The sequence below is a fragment of the Bombina bombina genome, chromosome 9, assembly GCF_027579735.1.
Source record: "Bombina bombina isolate aBomBom1 chromosome 9, aBomBom1.pri, whole genome shotgun sequence".
Classification (NCBI taxonomy): domain Eukaryota; kingdom Metazoa; phylum Chordata; class Amphibia; order Anura; family Bombinatoridae; genus Bombina; species Bombina bombina.
In genome coordinates, this window is record NC_069507.1 from 57,342,039 (window position 1) to 57,368,691 (window position 26,653).

Consider the following 26,653-nt stretch of genomic DNA (forward strand, 5'->3'; position numbering starts at 1 on the left):
AAACTGATAGTTTGTACAAAGCTCTGTTACATTGTAAACTAAAAAAATATTGTCTACTGCCAACAACCCACAGGTGTACTTCAAACAAAGCCTCTTAGTGCCTTATTGCTTTTAACTTACTGTCAGGCTTTTTAACTCCTATGACACTACCCTTGAAGAATACTTCTGACTAAAGAAAAAAAAGCTACAATCTGTTGCATTATTTCCTAATTCAGCAGTCTGTGTTAACTCATTCGGCGCTAGTTTGTCCTGCATTTCGCTAACCTACTGCTTCGAATGGCTAGCTTGTGAATGTATGCCAGCATTCTCTTTCTGTCTCATGTAAATAATATATAATCGCATGTTCTCTCAAGAAGACCATGCAGCAAATAATATATTATGTTCCGCATCAGTTTTTATTTTTCTGCTTACAAAATGTTGTCACAGCTCTTTTGGCATGTAAGTTTCAAATATGCTTTTACAAAACAACTTTGGAGATATAAAACACACACACATACACACATATACAGTATATATATATATATATATATATATATATATATATAATATATATATAATATATATGTGTGTGTTGAGAACCCTAGTATTATGTGAGGATTATACATTTAGCCTGTATACCAAAGATCTTAGAATATAGTCAGACACCTATCACAAGAGGACGTAGCGCCGCTACTGCGGCACACTGCATTTCACTGATTGGGAAAGCATCTCAGTGTGAGTAAAGAGGCATGTAAATTAACATGAAACTTTTATGATTCAGATAGAGTTCAAACTTACTTCTGTTAGTAAATGTGCCCCCTTCTCTTTGTAAACTTTGTTGAAACGTAACTGTTTCCATGAGAGCGTACCACACCTAACATTTGTGGCTGGGGCTCAGGAGATTGATGGGGGTCCATCACAATTTTGTGGGTGGAGCTGTGTTAGGAGGGGTGGGATCATGGGTGGTTAGTGGGTGGGATTGTGGATGCATCTGGTGTGTGTGGGCAGTTTGTGGGAATGTCTGATTGTTCCATTGGAGTAGATAAGGGTTTATTCTGCAAAGAGGGACATATGATTGTCTCAGTGGGACAGAACTCAGTATCAGTGACTGTCCCTCTCAAATAAGGACAGTTGGGAGGTAAGCCAACATATGTGTGCTCTTCAACAAGAGAACAAAGTCAATTTAATAATTAAAGTAAACAGTTACTTTTTAAAAAATTTGTAAGCTCTGGATCTGAAACATGGGAGTTTAATTTTTACCTCCATGCTCCTTTAATATATAATGCTTGAACTGGGTTATACATTGACCATTAACCTAACAGTCAGTTTTTATTCCTCTTGTCCGTTTTGGAGTTCCAGTTCAATACATTTCAAATTCCTCTTGATAACAAAGACTTTACAGACTAAATAAACCAAATGGTTCTCATCTGCATCAAAATCTATGTTTCAGTTTTAAAATCTCAAGGCCACCTTGTTTTAAAACAATCATTAGGAAGACTACGATTTATAGAGTAGAAAATAACCACTTGTATTTTGTAATCTACCTGCTTACTGATAAGATTTAGGACATTGATTCCAAGACTGTGTGAATTTGTTTAATGTGTGAGTTTGTTTAATTCAGCCACTTATATTGACAGATAGTTCCATTTACTCACAACAACCTTTCCGTAAATGAGTTTGTTATACAGGCAGTCATATCATCTTTATTAAAAGTGCATTTTTGGAACCAGAAGTTAAGATAGTTTTAGTAAAATTTGCATGAGCAGTGCTTCCCTAAAGACTAGATAATACTCCCACATATGACTGTGATCTGTACTTATAACCAGCCATTTTTTATGATGTGCGACTGAGTCCAGTTTTATTAATGTCTGAGCACTGAATCTAAGATAAGGATGATATGTGTGACTGTAACTGCCCACCTAGGAACTATTTATCAGGTGCAATTGCAGAAGAGCCGTCAGTACATTCTAATAACACTCAGATTGCAATTTGTAAAAGTGAACGATTCTTAATAGATTAAAGATCTGCTATATTTTTGGGTCTAAGGACTGTGTAATTGCTGGTGAAGATATTATTCACTTGCTTTTTACAAAGTAAGAAATTTAGAGCTAGTCTACATAGCTATGTTTTGTCTAAACCATCTTATTTACCTTTCTAACCCAGGGTACTACAATTTCTGAAAAAGGAAATAGGGTGATAATTCTAAAATAATAAAATGCTCTAATATGTTTAATACATTTTTTATTGCACCCTCTAGTCATGGGTACTGCCATGTTGAAATCTAGTTTTCACTGCATCTCCGTACTGCAGTGTAATCTAGGTTCTAATATGGCGGCACCCATAATTTAAAGTAGCAATGAATCGCAGCTCCTGAGCAACCTTTAACTCTTTTGTGGGGTATAAAAAAAACCCAGTTATACACAAACAGTTTTGCAATAATAAAATGGTCTAGAATGTAATCATTGTATTTTTATGTCACTTTTAGAAAGAGTATGCCATTTTAAACAACTTTCCAATTTACTTCTATTATCTAATTTGCTTCATCCTTTATTGAAAAGCATATCTAAATAGGCTTAGTAACTGTTGATTGGTGGCTGCACACAGATGCCTTGTGTGATTGGCTCACCCGTGGTCATTGCTATTTCTTCAACAGTGGATATCTAAAGAATGAAATAGATTAGATAATAGAAGTAAATTTGAATGTTGTTTAAAATTGTATTCTCTATCTTTCATGTCCCTCTAAAAAAACTCAGATTTGAGATTTTAAATTTGTGGTATATATTAATCCAGTTGAAAAGATTGATAGTAGAATGTATCTACAATATGCCCAAATATTGTAGGGGGTTTTAACATTAGCATTGAAACTTTATGGTGAAAGTTTAGTTCTTAAAGGGACACTGAACCCAAATTTTTTTCTTTCATGATTCAGATAGAGCATGCAATTTTAAGCAACTTTCTAATTTACTCCTATTGTCAAATTTTCTTCATTCTCTTGGTATCTTTATTTAAAAAGCAAGAATGTAAGATTAGATGCCGGCCCATTTTTGATGAACAACCTGGGTTGTTCTTGCTGATTGGTGGATACATTCACCTACCAATAAACAAGGGCTATCCAGTGTTCTGAACCAAAAATTGAGTGGCTCCTTAGCTTAGATGCCTTCTTTTTTAAATAAAGATAGCAAGAGAACGAAGAAAAATTGATAATAGGAGTAAATTAGAAAGTTGCTTAAAAATGCATGCTCTATCTGAATCATGAAAGACAAAAATTGGGTTCAGTGTTCCTTTAAATGAAATCCTAAGTATCATACATTTTTATAGATGGGAAATCTCAAAGGAAGGAGTCAGTCAAAAATAACCTTTCATTTTTCAGATAGAGCATGCAATTTTAAACAACTTTCCAATTGATTTCAGTTATACAATTTGCTTTGTTCTTTTGATATCCTTTGTTGAAGAGTAAATCCAGATAGGCTCATAGGAGCGTGCAGATGTCTGGCAGCAGTTTTGCAACATTGTAGCAGTATTATACATTGTTACAAACATTGCTGCCATAGAGTGCTAAAGACATACGCAAGCTTCTGAGCTCCTATGAGCCTATTTATATTTACTCTTCAACAAAGGATACCAAGAGTACAAAGCACATTTGATAATTTGAAAGCTGTTTAAAATTGCATGATCTATCTGAATTATGAAAGAAAATAAATTGTGTTTCATGTCCCTTTAAAGACCCCTAAAACATAATCACTTTTTTTTAAAAAAAAACTTTAAAAGATACACAAAAATATATTCTACTTAGTGGCCCTCTTTACTAGATATTCACATTATATCATACAATATCATATTCTGGGAAACTTCAATGTGTCCAACATAAATTTATTTATTTGTACAATAAAACAAAATGATATAGTTCAGGTAAAAAGCAACACTACTGGGATTGGTTCAGACTTCAGATTGCCTGCTGGAACCCTTTAGTTTAAAGGGATGCACCTACTGGTGTGATATACGTACACTTTTTATTGTATTAATCATACACACATAATTAACTGCACATAATATATCTGAATAATGTAATTGTAATTATGACTTCACTGTCCATTTAAATAGAATCTCTGCTCAAAAATAAATATACAAAATGATCAGCCATACTGCAGTGTTTGAAATCTTCTGTAAAATGACCTGGTATTTGGGCAGATCTATTTAAATGACGTACAGGGATACCACTCACTTTGCGCCTTGGTATATACATTGTCTGCTCACTTGTTACCCTAGTAAAGAAATACTGATCGACCTTGCAGAACTGTATCTCTAAACCCACAAATAAAAACTTCACACACCACCCTCTTTACCCAAAAACAATGACTTAGTACAGGACTGTGGTTTATGTTTGCAGACCTGGAATAAAACTTACTAGATTACTTCTCTCTCTAAATTGCAACAAGGACGAATAGAATTGGGCAAGGTATGAATCATCCCGGATCTGCATGCATTTAGAGGCTGCTGTGGGCTCTATCTTCCTTCTATGACTCTGTCCTTGTGAACCCTTTTGTGAAACACTGATGGAAATGCAGATATAGGATGATACTTATGATAGGTTGCGGATCTATCAGCCCCTTTTCTTCAGGGTGGCCCTGCTAGTGTTCTATTACAGTTAGAAGTGTAGAACAGCACATGGCAGAACTATGCTCTGCATTCTGTAGCCTATAACTAGTTTAATTTCTCTGCACTGCAATACAAAGCCTTATATTATAGCTGTGTTCTGATCTACATATTACAGATGGCATATGGTGCATATTTATATGCAGAGCGTAGTTCTGTTAAGTCATTGTGCAAGGCTCTGTGTTTCAAACCCATGTGCATTCTAGATGGGAACTGCTTTGCACCTTACAATTGTCAGTTCAGCACAATATTGTAAAGATAGATTTCTCTGCATTTTTCAGCAGTGTCTAACATAGCTCTGCAGCACATTGCCGGCCATACCAGCGGCCAAGGGGCTTCCAGTGTTTGATATTTTGTGGTTTTACCTTCTTGTGTTCTGTGTAATCTTGTTTGGAATTGATTCCAGCTTTTTTTTAGAGTATTGGTCTTAAATGGCTGTTCTGTTGTACTCGTTTCTGTGTGGTTCTTTATCAATTGCTTGCTTTCTTGCATGCAGCCTGAGTGTGCTTTTATTGTTAATTGTACACCCTTCTGTAAATCCCCTCTCTTTCCTACCCATTAACATCATTTTGTCCATCTTCTGTCTGTGTTGGTCAGGTGCCTACCATACAAGATTTTTCCCACTTAATTGATGATAACTGTATTGTATAAATAATGGTAGTTTTTTGTTACCACTAAACTGTTAGATGTCTGTATATATATCATTTATTTTTTAACCAAACACATTTTTATCATGTAGCATTCACAATATTTGTTACAGCTTTTTACACCTATTTAATATGCTTTATGGTTGTTACAAGTTACATAACTCTGCTCTATGTATTGCTGTGATTTGCAGTGCTTATTTTCAATGCAGTATTTCTCAACCTTTTTGTAGCAAGTTCCCCTACAGGTACACATGTATGAATTTACCCTCAAATGCAGCACATAAATAGAGGAGTCAATCACAGTGCTTAAAATGATGGTAACTCCAAGTGTATAACAAACTCTAGGATTTACCATCACTAAAAATAAACATTAGTTTTTGTTGTCATTTCCTAAAATACGATGTTAAACTCAACCTATTTGTAAAGAAAGTAGATCGCTAACTTAGCGCCTCTGGCCCTCCACGGCACGGCGCTTTCTCCAATGAGGTGACCTTTCCACCTCCTAGACCAATAGTAGTGCGTGTCAACTGACATCATAGCATGGCTATTGGTCTAAAGGTGGAAAGTTACCTCATTGGAGAAAGCGCTGTGCCCGGAGGCGCTGAGTTAGCGTTATACTTGCCTTACAGATAGGGTGAGTTTAAAGTGAATGTAAATTTTGATGCTAAAGTGCCCGGTTTTTAAAACTTTGATTAAAAACAGGGGCACTTTAATTCATCAAAATTTTTATTTCACTCCTGTTGTGAAAATAAACTTACTTTTTAATCTTCACAGCAGCTCCAGCTTCCTGGGTCTAAAATGAGGTATCCAGCTTCATCCAATCACAGCAGTGAATCAGACACTGAATCCCCCGGGGGGGAATCTGTGATTGGAGGATGACCTATCAATCATTTCTGACATCAGAAATGGCTTGTGAGACCGGAGGAAGCAGCAGCTGCTGTGAAGTTTAAAAGGTAAGTTTTTTGTCACAACAGGAGTGAAATGTAAATTTTTATGAATTAAAGTGCCCCTGATTTTAATCAAAGTTTTAAAAACCCGGCACTTAAACATCAAAATTTACATTCACTTTAACAACTTTTTAGGTAGCGACGACAGAAACTGTTTATTTTTAGTGGTGGTAAATCATAGTGTTTGTTATAGTGATTGTTATACAAATCAAATTATCTATCTACAAAACTCCCCAAAGACATTAATAGGGCTTTTCTGTAGAGATACAGTAAAGCCTAGAATACAAGTGGAGCTCAAAAATATTAGCGCTTTTAAGAGTTAACACTGCTCAAGTTAAATCAATAGCGCTCCTATTTTTGCTCTCATACTACAAGTTGAAAGAAAAATGTTAGCGCTCGATCAAAAGCCTCAGGCGTGCTTACATCTGGAGGGCTGATAGAGTGACCTTGTTAAATCCCTCTCCTTATAGGCTTCTATGGGTGCCCTACAAAACGCTGCTCTGTCTTCCACTCGAGCCATAACCCAAAAGTGCGCTAAGCCAAATTGTGCTAAATCCAAAGGTGCTTTAAGAAATAGTTTAAATAGCTTTGTTCTTCTCTCAGTAGAAAATTTTATTTTTATCTATTAAAATATATATACAAATCTTTCTCTCTCTCTCTCTCTCTATCTATCTATATATATATATATATATATATATATATATATGTCCAGAAAATGGAGGGCACTCACAGGTTTTAAAGTAATGAAGAGCAATCAATTTTTATTTTCCAGTTCTATAAGTCATCGTGATGTCAACATTTCGACCCACATCTGGGTCTTCATCAGGACAATGAATAATCGTTACAGGGCGTGCTTAACATGCACGAACGCTCCCATCAGTAATCAATGTTTGATTACTGATGGGAGCGTTCGTGCATGTTAAGCACGCCCTGTAACGATTATGATGTGGGTCGGAACGTTGACATCACGATGACTTATAGAACTGGAAAATAAAAATTGATTGCTCTTCATTACTTTAAAACTTGTGAGTGCCCTCCATTTTCTGGACATGCCTATAATTTGAGGATAGCACCCGGAGTATCATGACACTACGGCGGATGGAGTGCTAGGCTACCAGCTAAAAATATATATATATAAACATTTTTTAATGAGTGAAGAACAAGTGGCGTTAACATTGGGTAAGGAAGGACTCAACCTTTATTTGTATATATATGTGGGTGTGTATGTATGTATGTAAGTGTGCATATACATACGTACATATATATACATACTACATATATATATATATATATAACAAAGTAACTGAACTCTCAGGACTTTTAGATACAGATGTCACATGTATTGATTATTATAGTCCCAGATACATCAATAAATGTTGACACTGTATGTATCTAAAAGTCCTGAGAGTGCAGTCACTTCATTGCATCCTTACTACATTACTGCACCCAGGTAGTTGTTCCAGGAGGATGGATCCACTTTTTTCGGGGGGGGGGGGGGGGGCTTATACACAAAGTGATAAAAAAAAAACTTAGCAAATGATTTATCTAAAAAAATTCACATACACTTTAACTGTTTTTCTGTAATCATTAGATATATTTTCCAAAGGATTGTGATCAACCTATCTTTCATAATTCAGTAAGAACATACAGTGTTAAACTACGTTCTCCTTTATTACTATTACAATATTTTATTAGGTAAGCTCAGGAGTGTGCATGTGTGTGGAGCACTATATAGCAGCAGTTTTCAATGAATAGCAGCAATATTTCCTGCCATACTCTAGACACCTACCTAGATATCTCTTAAACAAAGAATAGCATGGGAATGAAGCAACTTTAATAATAGAAATGAATTGAAAACTTTATTTAAAATGGTATGGACTGTGAATCACAAAAAAAGGATGTTTGGGTTTCATATCCCTTTAAAGGGACATGAAACCTAAATTTTTTCTTTCATGATTCAGATAGAGAATAAAATTTTAAAAAAGTTTCCAATTTACTTCTGTTAGCACATTTGCTCTGTTCTCGTGTTAATCTTTGTTGAAGAGATACCTAGGTGGGCAGCATGCACATGCCTGAAGCACAGGAAATAGTGCTGCCATCTAGTGCTCCTGATAATGTATAACAGTGTTGCAAAACTGGTGCCATATAGTGCTGCAGACCCGTGCACACTCCTGAGCTTATATCTTTACTTTTCAACAAAGAATAACAAGAAAACAAAGAAAATGTGATAATAGACGTAAATTGTTAAGTTGTTTAAAATTGTGTGTTCATGAAAGAAAAATTTGGGGGTTTATGTCCCTTTAACCTGTGACAAACTGCATATCAGGGATTCTCAATACCAGTCCTCAAATGTCACCAACCAGATTTCCCTAACACAGAACAGGTGAGTCAGAAACAGTAAGTCAGCAAGTGAGCAGCCCCGGCAGGGAATCTGACTTGTTAATTGTGCCTGAGGGTAGAACTGAAAAACACTGATTTGTGTCTTAGATTAAACATTTACATTATCAGAGAAAAAAAATAATGAGAGGGCAACTCCTGGAGTATCCCCTAGTCAATGCCCCAGGTACCCCCAGGGGTAGACATACCACAGGCACAATTTCACACCCACCTCTTGTATTAAAGGGATAGGAAAGTCTAAATTAAATTTGCATGATTCAGCTAGAGCGTGTCATTTTAAAGGGACACTAAACCCAAAATTTTTCTTTTGTAATTCAGAAAGAGTATGCAATTTTAAGCAACTTTCTAATTTACTCCTATTATCAATTTTTCTTCATTCTCTTGCTATCTTTATTTGAAAAAGAAGACATCTAAGCTTTTTTTGGGTTCAGTACTCTGGACAGCACTTTTTTATTGGAGGATGAATTTATCCACCAATCAGCAAGGACAACCCAGGTTGTTCACCAAAAATGGGCCGGCATCTAAACTTACATTCTTGCATTTCAAATAAAGATACCAAGAGAATGAAGAAAATTTTATAATAGGAGTAAATTAGAAAGTTGCTTAAAATGTCATGCTCAATCTGAATCACGAAAGAAAAATTTTGGTTACGGTGTCCCTTTAAGATACTTTTAAATTCACTTCTATTTTCAAATGTGCTTTGTTCTCTTGGTATCCCTTGCTGAAAAAGAATATGCACATATCCTACACTAGTGGGAGCTAGCTGCTAATTAGTGCTTGCACACATTTGTCTTTAACTACATGTGTTCCGCTAGCTGCCAGTAGTGCAATGCTCTTCATTCAGCAAAGGATAAGAGGAGAATGAAGTAAAATTGATAATAAAAAATAAATTGGAGAGTTGTTTAAAATTATGAAAGTAAATTTTGGGGTTAATTGTCCCTTTAAGAAGATAGTCGTTGTCTGAGATGTTAGTTTCTGAGTGTACCAAGTACACTTTTGTTAATTCCCACACCAGTTGAGTTTCTGGGGGTGTTTTTGTGTCAGCAGGTTTTACTTATTCTCCACTATTTCTAATAGATATTTTTTTTGTGGTTGATCTCTACAAAACATCAGTTGCTAACAACTCTGCAGATATTTGTTTCCAAAAATAGAGATAATCCTATACATTTGTCTTTCTGATGTTAGGAGATGAGCTATATACTGTATATAATGTGTTAGAATGCAGATTTTGTTTTCCATGTGTAATCTATCATTTCAATGCAAGTAAGAATTCCTATCATTTTATGTCATTTTGTAAAAGTCCAATTTATTTGCAATCATAAGTTAACATTCTGATTATTATCAAGTTGTGTAAACTAGGAAAAGATCATGATTATTAATATGAGCATAAAAAATATAATAATCTAAGAATCCCAGTGCTGGGTCTCAAGGAAAGACTTACTGTTGGTGTGAAAATATTATCAATACTTGTCTGCAAAATAATCAATTTAAAGTCTACAAGAATTGATGTAAAACCTAGTTATTTCTCCAACATAGGTGTGTCCGGTCCACGGCGTCATCCTTACTTGTGGGATATTCTCTTCCCCAACAGGAAATGGCAAAGAGCCCAGCAAAGCTGGTCACATGATCCCTCCTAGGCTCCGCCTACCCCAGTCATTCTCTTTGCCGTTGTACAGGCAACATCTCCACGGAGATGGCTTAGAGTTTTTTAGTGTTTAACTGTAGTTTTTATTATTCAATCAAGAGTTTGTTATTTTAAAATAGTGCTGGTATGTACTATTTACTCAGAAACAGAAAAGAGATGAAGATTTCTGTTTGTATGAGGAAAATGATTTTAGCAACCGTTACTAAAATCCATGGCTGTTCCACACAGGACTGTTGAGAGGAATTAACTTCAGTTGGGGGAACAGTGAGCAGTCTCTTGCTGCTTGAGGTATGACACATTCTAACAAGACGATGTAATGCTGGAAGCTGTCATTTTCCCTATGGGATCCGGTAAGCCATGTTTATTAAGATAGTAAATAAGGGCTTCACAAGGGCTTATTAAGACTGTAGACTTTTTCTGGGCTAAATCGATTCATTATTAACACATATTTAGCCTTGAGGAATCATTTAATCTGGGTATTTTGATAAGATATATCGGCAGGCACTGTTTTAGACACCTTATTCTTAGGGGCTTTCCCAAATCATAGGCAGAGCCTCATTTTCGCGCCGGTGTTGCGCACTTGTTTTTGAGAGGCATGACATGCAGTCGCATGTGTGAGGAGCTCTGATACATAGAAAAGACTTTCTGAAGGCGTCATTTGGTATCGTATTCCCCTTTGGGCTTGGTTGGGTCTCAGCAAAGCAGATACCAGGGACTGTAAAGGGGTTAAAGTTAAAAACGGCTCCGGTTCCGTTATTTTAAGGGTTAAAGCTTCCAAATTTGGTGTGCAATACTTTTAAGGCTTTAAGACACTGTGGTGAAATTTTGGTGAATTTTGAACAATTCCTTCATATTTTTTCGCAATTGCAGTAATAAAGTGTGTTCAGTTTAAAATTTAAAGTGACAGTAACGGTTTTATTTTAAAACGTTTTTTGTACTTTGTTATCAAGTTTATGCCTGTTTAACATGTCTGAACTACCAGATAGACTGTGTTCTGAATGTGGGGAAGCCAGAGTTCCTTCTCATTTAAATAAATGTGATTTATGTGACAATGATGCCCAAGATGATTCCTCAAGTGAGGGGAGTAAGCATGGTACTGCATCATTCCCTCCTTCGTCTACACGAGTCTTGCCCACTCAGGAGGCCCCTAGTACATCTAGCGCGCCAATACTCCTTACTATGCAACAATTAACGGCTGTAATGGATAATTCTGTCAAAAACATTTTAGCCAAAATGCACACTTATCAGCGTAAGCGCGACTGCTCTGTTTTAGATACTGAAGAGCATGACGACGCTGATAATAATGGTTCTGAAGGGCCCCTAAACCAGTCTGATGGGGCCAGGGAGGTTTTGTCTGAGGGAGAAATTACTGATTCAGGGAACATTTCTCAACAAGCTGAACCTGATGTGATTACGTTTAAATTTAAGTTGGAACATCTCTGCATTCTGCTTAAGGAGGTATTATCCACTCTGGATGATTGTGACAAGTTGGTCATCCCAGAGAAACTATGTAAAATGGACAAGTTCCTAGAGGTCCCGGGGCTCCCAGAAGCTTTTCCTATACCCAAGCGGGTGGCGGACATTGTAAATAAAGAATGGGAAAGGCCCGGTATTCCTTTCGTCCCTCCCCCCATATTTAAAAAATTGTTTCCTATGGTCGACCCCAGAAAGGACTTATGGCAGACAGTCCCCAAGGTCGAGGGAGCGGTTTCCACTTTAAACAAACGCACCACTATACCCATAGAAGATAGTTGTGCTTTCAAAGATCCTATGGATAAAAAATTAGAAGGTTTACTTAAAAAGATGTTTGTTCAGCAGGGTTACCTTCTACAACCAATTTCATGCATTGTCCCTGTCGCTACAGCCGCGTGTTTCTGGTTCGATGAGCTGGTAAAGGCGGTCGATAGTGATTCTCCTCCTTATGAGGAGATTATGGACAGAATCAATGCTCTCAAATTGGCTAATTCTTTCACCCTAGACGCCACTTTGCAATTGGCTAGGTTAGCGGCTAAGAATTCTGGGTTGGCTATTGTGGCGCGCAGAGCGCTTTGGTTGAAATCTTGGTCAGCTGATGCGTCTTCCAAGAACAAGCTACTTAACATTCCTTTCAAGGGGAAAACGCTGTTTGGCCCTGACTTGAAAGAGATTATCTCTGATATCACTGGGGGTAAGGGCCACGCCCTTCCTCAGGATCGGCCTTTCAAGGCCAAAAATAAACCTAATTTTCGTCCCTTTCGTAGAAACGGACCAGCCCAAAGTGCTACGTCCTCTAAGCAAGAGGGTAATACTTCTCAAGCCAAGCCAGCTTGGAGACCAATGCAAGGCTGGAACAAGGGAAAGCAGGCCAAGAAACCTGCCACTGCTACCAAGACAGCATGAAATGTTGGCCCCCGATCCGGGACCGGACATGGTGGGGGGCAGACTCTCTCTCTTCGCTCAGGCTTGGGCAAGAGATGTTCTGGATCCTTGGGCGCTAGAAATAGTCTCCCAAGGTTATCTTCTGGAATTCAAGGGGCTTCCCCCAAGGGGGAGGTTCCACAGGTCTCAGTTGTCTTCAGACCACATAAAAAGACAGGCATTCTTACGTTGTGTAGAAGACCTGTTAAAAATGGGAGTGATTCATCCTGTTCCATTAGGAGAACAAGGGATGGGGTTCTACTCCAATCTGTTCATAGTTCCCAAAAAAGAGGGAACGTTCAGACCAATCTTAGATCTCAAGATCTTAAACAAGTTTCTCAAGGTTCCATCGTTCAAAATGGAAACCATTCGAACAATTCTTCCTTCCATCCAGGAAGGTCAATTCATGACCACGGTGGATTTAAAGGATGCGTATCTACATATTCCTATCCACAAGGAACATCATCGGTTCCTAAGGTTCGCATTCCTGGACAAGCATTACCAGTTCGTGGCGCTTCCTTTCGGATTAGCCACTGCTCCAAGGATTTTCACAAAGGTACTAGGGTCCCTTCTAGCTGTGCTAAGACCAAGGGGCATTGCTGTAGTACCTTACTTGGACGACATTCTGATTCAAGCGTCGTCCCTTCCTCAAGCAAAGGCTCACACGGACATCGTCCTGGCCTTTCTCAGATCTCATGGATGGAAAGTGAACGTGGAAAAGAGTTCTCTATCTCCGTCAACAAGGGTTCCCTTCTTGGGAACAATAATAGACTCCTTAGAAATGAGGATTTTTCTGACAGAGGCCAGAAAAACAAAACTTCTAGACTCTTGTCGGATACTTCATTCCGTTCCTCTTCCTTCCATAGCGCAGTGCATGGAAGTGATAGGTTTGATGGTAGCGGCAATGGACATAGTTCCTTTTGCGCGCATTCATCTAAGACCATTACAACTGTGCATGCTCAGTCAGTGGAATGGGGACTATACAAACTTGTCTCCGAGGATACAAGTAAATCAGAGGACCAGAGACTCACTCCGTTGGTGGCTGTCCCTGGACAACCTGTCACAAGGGATGACCTTCCGCAGACCAGAGTGGGTCATTGTCACGACCGACGCCAGTCTGATGGGCTGGGGCGCGGTCTGGGGATCCCTGAAAGCTCAGGGTCTTTGGTCTCGGGAAGAATCTCTTCTACCGATAAATATTCTGGAACTGAGAGCGATATTCAATGCTCTCAAGGCTTGGCCTCAGCTAGCGAGGGCCAAGTTCATACGGTTTCAATCAGACAACATGACAACTGTTGCGTACATCAACCATCAGGGGGGAACAAGGAGTTCCCTGGCGATGGAAGAAGTGACCAAAATCATTCTGTGGGCGGAGTCTCACTCCTGCCACCTGTCTGCTATCCACATCCCAGGAGTGGAAAATTGGGAAGCGGATTTTCTGAGTCGTCAGACATTGCATCCGGGGGAGTGGGAACTCCATCCGGAAATCTTTGCCCAAGTCACTCAACTGTGGGGCATTCCAGACATGGATCTGATGGCCTCTCGTCAGAACTTCAAAGTTCCTTGCTACGGGTCCAGATCCAGGGATCCCAAGGCGGCTCTAGTGGATGCACTAGTAGCACCTTGGACCTTCAAACTAGCTTATGTATTCCCGCCGTTTCCTCTCATCCCCAGGCTGGTAGCCAGGATCAATCAGGAAAGGGCGTCGGTGATCTTGATAGCTCCTGCGTGGCCACGCAGGACTTGGTATGCAGATCTGGTGAATATGTCATCGGCTCCACCATGGAAGCTACCTTTGAGACGAGACCTTCTTGTTCAAGGTCCGTTCGAACATCCGAATCTGGTCTCACTCCAGCTGACTGCTTGGAGATTGAACGCTTGATCTTATCGAAGCGAGGGTTCTCAGATTCTGTTATCGATACTCTTGTTCAGGCCAGAAAGCCTGTAACTAGAAAGATTTACCACAAAATTTGGAAAAAATATATCTGTTGGTGTGAATCTAAAGGATTCCCTTGGGACAAGGTTAAGATTCCTAAGATTCTATCCTTCCTTCAAGAAGGATTGGAAAAAGGATTATCTGCAAGTTCCCTGAAGGGACAGATTTCTGCCTTGTTTGTGTTACTTCACAAAAAGCTGGCAGCTGTGCCAGATGTTCAAGCCTTTGTTCAGGCTCTGGTTAGAATCAAGCCTGTTTACAAACCTTTGACTCCTCCTTGGAGTCTCAACTTAGTTCTTTCAGTTCTTCAGGGGGTTCCGTTTGAACCCTTACATTCCGTTGATATTAAGTTATTATCTTGGAAAGTTTTGTTTTTGGTTGCAATTTCTTCTGCTAGAAGAGTTTCAGAATTATCTGCTCTGCAGTGTTCTCCTCCTTATCTGGTGTTCCATGCAGATAAGGTGGTTTTACGTACTAAACCTGGTTTTCTTCCAAAAGTTGTTTCTAACAAAAACATTAACCAGGAGATTATCGGACCTTCTCTGTGTCCGAAACCAGTTTCGAAGAAGGAACGTTTGTTGCACAATTTGGATGTTGTTCGCGCTCTAAAATTCTATTTAGATGCTACAAAGGATTTTAGACAAACATCTTCCTTGTTTGTTGTTTATTCCGGTAAAAGGAGAGGTCAAAAAGCAACTTCTACCTCTCTCTCTTTTTGGATTAAAAGCATCATCAGATTGGCTTACGAGACTGCCGGACGGCAGCCTCCCGAAAGAATCACAGCTCATTCCACTAGGGCTGTGGCTTCCACATGGGCCTTCAAGAACGAGGCTTCTGTTGATCAGATATGTAGGGCAGCGACTTGGTCTTCACTGCACACTTTTACCAGATTTTACAAGTTTGATACTTTTGCTTCTTCTGAGGCTATTTTTGGGAGAAAGGTTTTGCAAGCCGTGGTGCCTTCCATCTAGGTGACCTGATTTGCTCCCTCCCATCATCCGTGTCCTAAAGCTTTGGTATTGGTTCCCACAAGTAAGGATGACGCCGTGGACCGGACACACCTATGTTGGAAAAAACAGAATTTATGTTTACCTGATAAATTACTTTCTCCAACGGTGTGTCCGGTCCACGGCCCGCCCTGGTTTTTTAATCAGGTCTGATAATTTATTTTCTTTAACTACAGTCACCACGGTATCATATGGTTTCTCCTATGCAAATATTCCTCCTTAACGTCGGTCGAATGACTGGGGTAGGCGGAGCCTAGGAGGGATCATGTGACCAGCTTTGCTGGGCTCTTTGCCATTTCCTGTTGGGGAAGAGAATATCCCACAAGTAAGGATGACGCCGTGGACCGGACACACCGTTGGAGAAAGTAATTTATCAGGTAAACATAAATTCTGTTTTTATTTTTTTAATAATTTGACGATATCTCAGGATTTCTATTATTATTAGTGATTAGAATATTTCTCTTTTTTTCTGAATTATTAGAATATACCTTAGTGGTTGACCAAACCTTTTTTTAAAGCACATAAGTGTGAACAGTGCTTTCTTGATTCAGAAGTAAGTAAGTGATGTTAAGAGATTTTTGATTATACTTCTACCATCATATTTATTTTCTTTGTAGAAAAGCATAACTTAGAAAGGCTTAGGATCAGTAAGGAACTGCTGGGAGCTAGCTATGTATAGATACGCCTCTTGTCGTTGGCTTACCAGATCAATTCAGCTAGCTCCCAGTACTGCATTCCTGTTCTGGAGTCGATCTAAAATAAATGGAAAGGTTAACACAGAAATAAAGATAAGTGCATTTCAATTTTAAATAGAATTTTTTTTTTCTAATATACTTCAATTAGCAAAAATGCTGCTAGCAAAAGCTTCTATAGTTTTTCAGAGGTGTACACACATATGCTGTGTGGGCCCGTGCACCAGTATTCAAACACCACACCTCAGATTGTGAGCAGTGGCTTACATTACAATGTTGCTTGCAAATAAAACATTAGTGCATTTTCTTTTTTGCTTTTTGCCCTTTAAGAATGATGAGAATTGCTCAGAGTGATCTATAAGTACAAAAGTAGAATGACTATTTTTGGGCTTAAAAATAATGTACACTTACGCTTACATGTTTGGCACACTTAAAGGGACGTAAACCCCAAATTATTTCATGATTCAGATAGAGCATACAATTTTAATACATTTTTCAATTTACTTCTATTATGTAATTTGCTTATTTATCTTGGTATCCTTCGTTGAATTAGCAGTAATGCACTGCAGGGTGCTAACTGAACGGCAATGACACGAGGCATATATGTGCAACCACCAACCAACAGCTCCCGAGCCTACCTAGCTATACTTTTCAACAAAAGATACAAAGCGAACAAAACAAATTAGATAATAGAAAAAAAAATTGGAAAGTTATTTAAAATGGCATGATCTCTAAATCATGAAAGAAAAAAATTGGGCTTTATATCCCTTTATATCTTTATTTTTTTATAAACCTTTACATTAACATCTGAGCAGTATTTAGCTACAGTTATGACTTTTTTTAAAGGCAGGTTAGATCCTTTCTGCTAAATAGAAACAAAGTACTAAATGAAAATAAGATACCGCAGCATAAAATAGGAGGGGAGCAGAGTGAAGTAGATAAAACTATATTAAAAAATAATAATCCTAAACCTTATATGAAATGTGTTTATCTGATCAGAGATAGGGTGTTAAAAGCCTATCATTGGAAGGTTGCTTTGATGCACAATTGGCTGTTCCCGAATGAAATATGTCCCACGATGTGTCAGATGCCGACTAAATGGCTTTTTAAATGGAGTTGAAATTATTTTGATGTGTACACATCTCAGCTTTTTAATACAACCCACTGTTAAACTGAGGCATCCAGATTCGTCTCTTTAAAACCTCATTCATAATTCAGAGGATGTGATGTCTTCTAAGAGATCTGGGGAGCTTTAAAAAGAATTAAACAGAAATATTCCACTTTTACGCTAGTGACAGTTAACCCTTGCACTTGTATGCTCTATACAGTGGCTGCAGCATTCAGAAAAGGGAAAATGTATTCTCTTATCATCATTAAAAACTTGATATCATTTTAGGTCTACACAGGTTTGTCTGAGCTTAGAGTCTTGCATCTTGTACATAAAACACTATGACAAACATAGATCAGCAAAACAAACAGGGGCCTCGCCGGAAACAGAAGTTATGAACTAGCGGTCTAAAGCCTGCTGCTCCATAACTTGTCGGCCTCCTCTGAGGCCGCGGACAGAAATCAACCCGATCGAATACGATCAAGTTGATTGACACCCCCTGCTAGCGGCAGGGGGCGGCATTGGTACAATGATAAATGCCGGCAGCGTATGCTATCGGCATTTATCAATGTGCAGCGTACATGATACGCTACATCGTATTATCTCCACTCGCACTATGATAAATCTAACCCATAGACACTATCATAAGCTCTCTATCAAGACATGAAAGGGACGTTAAACTAAATTTAACATGCATTTTAAACAGCTGTAATTTAACCTTAACATATTTTTGCATAAAAAGAAAAAGTTTTAAGGCACAGTAAATTCAAAATTTAACATAAATGGATTAGATAAGGCAGGACATTTTAAACAATTTTTCAGTTTACTTCTATTATCACAAATGATTTGTTCTTTTGGTATCCTTTGTTCAAGAACAAACCTATAATGGCTGATAGGAGCTTAGGAGCGTGCATGTATTTATAGCAGTCTATGGCAGCAATGTTTGCAACTAAACTATGTATTATATTACTATAAACAATGTTGCAAATACTTCTGCCAGATGCTACTAAAAGAGACCTGCAGGCTGTTGAACTCACATAGGATTACTTTTTAACAAATGATACCAAGAGAGCTCAGGGAAATCGATAATCATAGTAAATAGGAAAGCTGTTAAAAATTCAATGCTCTGTCCAATCCATTTAAGTTTAAATTTGACTTTACTGTCCCTTTAAGCTTTTAATATTGATATTGGGAAAACTCACGTTTGTGCAGCACAGATAGTCAAGGATCATTTACTTATTGGCTGAAAAGGAAAACCCCCACAACTTTATTGGTAGACAGTTGCACACCAACACATTCATAAAAAAATGTTTTTTAAAGTTAAAGAATGTGCTTTTGTATATTAAAAACTATAAAGATATCAGAATACCCATTGTAAAAAAAATGTTGATATCCCTTTAACGTTATGTTTAAGAACTGAGGCTTTTGCAGGTTAATCATTTTTTTTCCATATTTAAGTTGAATGTATCAAATTATAAGAGTGAGATTCTAAAGGACACATAAGGTTTAGCTGTGTTCCATCAGTTACTGCTAGAATTATCTATAAAACCTCTTTTAATTCAGTTCCTTCCAGATCCAATCACTGCTACCTTCTATCTGTTTCACTGTTTTTATTTTTGCTCATGCTTTCTTTAATTTATTTTTTGATGACCGTTGAATTATTTGGCTTGCAGCACTAATAATGCCTATCTTCCTTTCTCCCATTTTTGTCTTTCCTTAAATCCCACCCTACAATTCGCTTTTCCTTTTCTCTCCTATCTTTGCTGATACTAATCCTACTAATGCGTTTTTCATCAAACACTCACTCACATTCTCATACGTCCATCTTTTTTATTATTCATGTTATTTTTCTACACACATATTTTTATTTCAATTCCATTCTTGTTTCTTTTTTACTTTGCTTTTCTCTGTACTATCTCTTTAAATGAACACATCCATCACTGCTTGATATGTTTCCCAACACTGTTCCCTCCCTGCTTCCTCTGCCCTGTCCCGAACCTTTTTTGCTCTACAGCAGAAAAGAAATGGTATACAGATGAAATGGAGAATCCTTATCCCAGAAACATTCAAATTAAGCCAATGAGTACACACATGGCTAACCAGATTAATCAGTACAAATCAACAAGCAGTTTAATACCGCCAATCCGAGAGGTTGAAGACGAATGTTGATTGAAAACAGAACTTGTTACTTTTTTTATTATATAAAGACAAACGCTCATTCACAGATCCTGAAGACATTTCCAGACCTGCGGACAGAATGTACTGCTTAAAAATACCAATGTATGCCGCAGGTGCACAGGAGATCAGACAGGTGGTCACTCAACAGGTCGGTCAACCACAAGACTTATGTTATTGGAAATATAAATCAAAGAGACTGCAATTAAGGAAGTGTAAAATATGTTATTTATAAATGAACAGCATCTATATAGTCATGTATAGCCTCTAGTGTTTTAAATTATTTTTATTCATTAGAAAGAAGAAAAAATATATAAATATATATTTTTTGTCAAGTTTGCCCAAAACCATGGACAAAAAAAGCCACTAATATGGGAGAGTTATAAATGAATTAATCAGCTTTTGTGTCAAAGTGTTAATTACTTAAAGCCTTCGCTTCTTTTTTTCCCTTCTGGAAAATCTACAGAGAATATTTTCCAGGACCTCACCAAACATTCGACGCTCTGCAGGCCTTGCGTGCAGGAGGAAAACTGACTAAAGGAAGTCTCGTTTTAAATTTACTTTCATGCTTCCTGCCACAGAGTATTGTACCAAATCTGGAAAAATTGAAATTGCTTCTTTTACATTGCATTGTTTTCATTTGTGTGATTTGTCAACTGTATATTATTAATATGGGCTTTATAATGCAGACCCCAGTGGGGAAAGGTATCTCTTCACTAACAGACAAAAAAAATATTTCAATAATGTGACCCAAATCTCATGAGATCTGTACATTCAGACAACCTACATGGGCTGTATGACCTAGAATATTCAGTTGCAAAAACTAGAACCGATTTATGAGTACATTTATATGTTTCAAAGGTCAAATTCACTGGCACTCCTTTCAAAATGTTTAGATACAGAAATGAAAAACATATGCGCTTAACGGTATACTAAACCCAAATCAGTTCTTTCGTGATTCAGATAGAGTATGCAATTTTAAGCAACTTTCTAATTTACTCCTATTATCAATTTTTCTTTGTTCTTTTGCTATCTTTATTTTAAAAAGAAAGTATCTAAGCTAAGTAGCCTGCTCATTTTAGGTTCAACACCCTGGATAGCTATTAGTGATTCGTGGGTACATTTAGCCACCAATCAGCAAGTGCAACCTAGGTTCTGAACCAAAAATGGGCCGGCTCGTAAGTTTACATTCTTTCTTTTCAACTAAAGATTGCAAAAGGACAAAGAAAAATTGATAATAGGAGTAAATTATAAAGTTGCTTAAAATTTAATGTGCTACCTGAATCATGAAAAAAAATTGGGTTTAGTATCCCTTTAACTGAGTGTTATTACGCTTACACCTTCTAGTAATACACATTGATTTATTTGTATACTGGACCTACAAAAGTGTGTATACTACAATGCGAAATGATGCAGAATAAGTGTGTACATAAAAATTAGTTTCAGAGAGAATGTGACCCATTTATTTATATGACACAAAGATAATATCTTTTATTCATAGAGAGGAACTATAAATATCACCCTGATTTTTATTACACTGATTTTGTTATTATTGATGTGATTTATGTACGTACACATATTTTATTTTTTTAATGCAAATTATTTCTACAGCTGTTTGTAGAACTAATAGCTGGATTTTGTAAATACAGCTACACGTATCAGCTATTATTGTAACCCGTGAATGTGGAGAATCCCTTCTAGAACTGAAATCGAGTACCATCAAGATATGTATATATTCACAAACCTTAAACATGAAAATACCTTACTACATGATTGCTGGCCAATCTATGATACCCCATATGGTTAACAATATTTCTCTCTGCCAAGCTACTAAAAAAATACAATGTATAGTCCAAAAAAGCAATAGATATTTAGATAGGAATAAAATGAGGGTTATATATATATATATATATATATATATATATATATATATATATATTAATATGCAACATAAGACAGATTAGCTATTGTGGTTCAAGTGCACGTTACTTGTGACTAGTTTGTCTTCTAGATATCCTTGGCCAGCTATTATTTTTCAAAATTAACAATCTATCAGAACATCTTTAGTTTTCATTTACCTGTCATTGATGTTCTTAATGAATGATAGGTTTCAAGTTCCACAGTAATGATATCTATCCTTGGTTCTGATGCTAGATTGTCCTATTTTTTGGATTTCCCTAAAGTATCTATCACTGGCTATATTATTGTTATTCGGCCCTAGATAACCTTTATTTTTGTATATGTTTATAACTACAACTTTTAGATCACACTACCTGGTTAACTATCTCCACTTATACGAACTAGTGTAAAATCAAACTACTTATGCAACTAACACATAAATAATAACAAACACCAGGATATCACAGAACCAATTTATCTCATTGTTCTTATCTAGTAACAGAAAATCTTCAGGAATCATTTCAAAAGTGACTATTATATAAACAATTAAATTGCTTTGAAAGAAAAATGTCTGTCATTTACACATATGCCTAACCCAGCTTTCTTTGAGACCTACAGGGATACATTTTACATTTATCCTTAAAGGGACACTCAATCAAAATAAAACTTTCATTATTCAGATAGAGCATGCCATTTTAAACAACTTTCCAATTTACTTCCATTAACTAAATGTGCACAGTCTTTTTATATTTATATTTAAACTTTTTGAGTCACCAGTTTCTACTGAGCATGTATGCATTTGTGAATGGCTGATGGCGGTCACATGGTAAGTGTATGCATTTGTGATTGGCTGATGGCTGTCACATGGCACAGGGGGAGTGGAAAAATACATAACTTTTAAAATTGGCAGAAAAAAAAATCTACTGCTCATTTAAAGTTCAGACTTAGTGCTATTGCATTGTCTTATTGTCTCGTTATCTTGCATTTGTTGATTATGCAAATCTACTGTGTTGACTGGTCCTTTAACACTAGGGAAGATATAAATACCTATAATTTAGTGTCCAATGCAAGCTTAAGGGCTAGGAAAAGCAAATGCTAAGGATATTCCTTTATGAAATTAAGTGTCAGACAGGTTCCACCATCCTCTCCCCTTCACCAGTCGCTATTATTCTATGCAGCAGATTCACTAAAGAATGGAGAGAGATGAGTGAGCTAGCAAGATCTCTTTGTTCGATCATCACCTGATTGGTCTCCAACCCTTGAGGAACTAACACAGGAACAAAATGACCAATATCTAAGAAGCAAGTGTTCATTTTGGGAACCATGTGTGAATTTAGATAAACATTATATTTAACAGGCAGATGAAAAATAAAAAGAACTCCATTTTTTTTTCTTCTTTGCCCAATATTTTTCATTATCTGTAGGTTACACCAGCTGATGTATATGGAAATCTGTGACTACTGCTAAAGCCAACCTATTTAAACTCTTATATACCTGTGTGATTTGGGCAATTTCATTAGGTGTTCTACAAGTTATTTGTTGATAGGATTACGTGTTTGCTTATTAGGTTATTTTACATCAGTTTAAATGAAAACATTTATTGGGGGGGAAAAACAGGACAAATGAGTAAAAAACATATAACATTTGCAGTTCATTGCGCCTCTTATATAAACAAAAATAATACGTGGAAGAGTTACCAGGGAGAGAATCGTTGTCATGATTTTTCTGTTAGATGCCACTGATGTATTTATTGTGCAACTTCATGCCAAGAAGCATTATTGGCTAACCATTTTTTTCTGGGAGAATACTTTAAAGTATCTACTTAAATTAATGAGATATTAAACTAAAAATGTAATTACAAGTGGAGTAGAAAATGTTATCTGTTAAGTTCTAACAATGCAAACAATAGAGTTTCTTTATTTACACTCATATTACAAGTCGATAGTCTAGGACTCGCTAACATCTGGACATTGGGTAGTGGGTGGGTGCTAAATCCCTTACATTATAGACTTCTATGGGGTCGTGCAGAAAAAATCATGTTGGATCTCAAACGCTCAGCTAATGGTGTACAAAATCTCTTCTAAAGTAGTGGAGTTCTGCATTTAGTTAAATACTATACAATTTAAATAAAAGTTAAATATAAAACATTTCACATATAGATACAAATATGTATGTATATATAAATATATATATATACTGTATATATATATATATATATATATATATATATATATATATATATATTTACACACACATACAAATATATATATATGTACACTTATATACAAACACACATTTATATATATATATATATGTACACAAATATATGTACATATAGATACACAAATACACACACAAATATATGTAAACATATATATACATATACACACACATATATTTACATATACATACAAATACACATATATTTACAAATACATAAACACACACTGTATATATACATATACATACATACAAATATATACATACCCACATATATATTTACAAATACATAAACACACACAAATATATATGTACACATACACACACATCATCAATAAACCTTTTTTTAAACAAGAAAAATGATAATGTAACTTTTCATATGCAAACAATCAAATGATAATGGTTTACTTCAATATTTTATGTTGTGCTTCAGCACATCACTTGTCATTTAAGCACTAATAGAAAAAAAAAGTATAGGGAGCGCTAAAAAATGTTGACTGCTTTAAGATTCTCATTTACCATCCACTTGTTACACCAGATTATTATTATTATTTAGATTTTATTTTTAGTGCAGGACCTAGCATATAATAATGCATCCTGCTCTATCAGTTGTGCTCCACTTGTAATCTAGACAAAAATAGTTTATTATGCGCAATAAAAAAAACTTTGCAATGCACTTTCATTATTTATTTTCTCAGCTTTTCCTGTAATTTTAATCTGACACTTCTAGACCTTCCATTGCTCTCAGAGAACTAAAGGGCGAACCATGACCCTCCTACTTGCCACCCAGTGATTGATTGATATGTGCAGGAATTAATTTGTATCGCTCAAAAGGATTTTCAAGGGGTGTGCCCTGGACTGCATAGCAATTAATTAATTTATTTTTTCTTCCTAATGGGAAAGAGTCAACAGCAGCATTCATTACTTGTGGGAAATAAGAACCTGGCCACCAGGAGGAGGCAAAGACACACAAGCCAAAGGCTCATATACTCCTCCCACTTCCCCTATCCCCCAGTCATTCTTTGCCTTTCGTCCCAGGAGGTTGGCAGAGAAGTGTCAGAAGTTTTATTTTTTTAAGGAAAATACTTAATTTTTATCTAATGTGTGTCTCTCATGGAGGGTAGTACTCTTCGCAATGGGACAGGAGTTTTAAGTAGTCCTGTTAGTCTCTCAGTGAGGGCCTGGGCGAATGTTAGAGTCTGGAGATGCAGTGGGAGTTCTCTCTGCGACACTATCCAGACTCGTATTAACAGCTCCTCTAGCACTTGGCGTTTCCGATGCTTCGCTACGTGCTGTCTTCTCTCAAGTCCATGACAGAGGCAACGCTACTATCCGTCACACTTGAAGGGCTGTGTTCCTGTTCCATGGTGTAGATTCCAGTAAGATTGTTTCATTTTATCAATATGAATGTTATGTTGTTATGTTACAGATAGGTATGGGTCTCAGTGAGACTCCTCTGTATGGATATGGGAATCATGGGATAATTCCTTCCTTAGGGGGGATTTGTGAACAGGGTGGGGTTCCTTAATCATGTTTCTTATGTGATCTCCCTGCTTTGTGTAGTGGGTATTGGCTCTGGGGCTGAGACAGGAGAATTGCTTGGAGATTTTGTGGGGCCTAGCTGTCGCCTTTTTCTGGCGCACTTTTTTGGACTTTACGGTTCACCTTATGACCGGGCGTTTGTTCCTGACCGTGTGGCGGAGACGACTTTCTGCTTCGTTTGGATCTGGTCAAAGGAGTTGGTGAGTGCCCCAGCCATTGTGGGTGTCAGGTGCTATTAGTTTTTTTTTTAATATAGTCCGATTTTTCTCTTTGGCTTTAACCATGGAGGATTCTGACGCTAACACTGTCATTGTTTCTGATTCCGATTCTTCCTCTTGTGAGGAAGGTGCTTCGGCCCCACTGACGCAAGTTTATCAGTCCTGTCTCTTGTGCCTTCTTAGAGCGCCTGGTTCCTCTGGCTTGGGGAACCAGGGGCCTATAGAGCCATCAGCCTCTGGGGGCTCTGTCCCTCAAGCGGCGGATTCCCAACAGCACCCTTCCCCTACATTTGCGGATAACTCTAATGTTAATTCTCCCTCCGCACAGGGTGGTTTGTTTCCCCTGGAGATGGCGGGTCATTTCCGCTTCAATATATTGATGGCGCTGGTTCGCCTGGAGGAACCAGAGGTTTCTGCACGGTTGTGTTCTTGCCCGATTATCCCGGGTGTCCAGACTTCAGGTGGGTCTATTCAGTTTCCTCTGGGGTGAATATTCCTCCATGTTGCACCTTTCGTTATCGGATCGTGCAGCTGCGTGTTCTACTCCGTCGTCTTTTCTACTTATTGGGGGACCCTCTCCTCTATTAGTCAGGGAATGTGTCCTCGAATGGTGCTTTGAGCTAGACTACTGGGGATGTTGATCATCTCCTGTCGGTCACTCATGTCCTTTCCCAGAGTTTTGGCAGGTGCCTTCAGGCTGCCTTATTTTCTTTCATCCGGTTAGGATATTTTTTTGATTATTCCTTCTAGAATTTCTGGGATGGACTTGCTTTTTATCACTTCCTTGGAAGTTGTTCGCGGACTGTTGAGTCCGGAGTTTGTGTGCACTCTGTTGAGTTGTTAGTGACACCTGTTGCGTCTGGTGGGTCCGGCAGGACCTTGAGTGTTTTGTTTTATTGTTTGTTTTCACAATCTACACTATACATCTACATCTGGGCCTTCGGGTCCGCATACTGGGAGAGATTGGGGGTTCCACTCTGTTCCCGGGGCTTGGTATGTGGCTTTTGCCACGTCGCTCTGGCTCTCCTTTTAGGGGGGGGCAGGGCCTTCTCCGCTAGGGTGGTTTTTGGGCCTTGGTCTTTTTGCTACCCTTTGGGTGGTTTAGATTCCTAGGGTCTCTGGACATCGTTTTGTTCCCCTTTTAATGGATCCTCTTCATGGATTAGCGGTGGAGTGCTTCATTGGTATGTG

At 37.5% G+C, this 26,653-nt stretch overlaps 1 protein-coding gene across 7 annotated transcripts in view; it reads left to right on the forward strand.

Moving 5' to 3' along the window:
* The window catches only part of KCNMA1 (potassium calcium-activated channel subfamily M alpha 1), a 940,359-nt gene extending 920,148 nt beyond the window's left edge, over nt 1–20,211 (forward strand). For 2 of the 7 annotated variants that reach the window (XM_053692132.1, XM_053692133.1), the window contains 2 exons: nt 4,407–4,435; nt 19,426–20,211. In XM_053692132.1, the coding sequence (XP_053548107.1) occupies nt 4,407–4,435; nt 19,426–19,577 (181 nt within the window). In that variant the 3' untranslated portion in view covers nt 19,578–20,211. Of the gene's footprint in view, nt 1–4,366; nt 4,436–19,422 lie in introns of all 7 variants that reach the window. The other 5 variants (XM_053692124.1, XM_053692129.1, XM_053692131.1 and 2 more) reach the window with 4 other exon arrangements.
* Nucleotides 20,212–26,653: the final 6,442 nt, after the last annotated feature.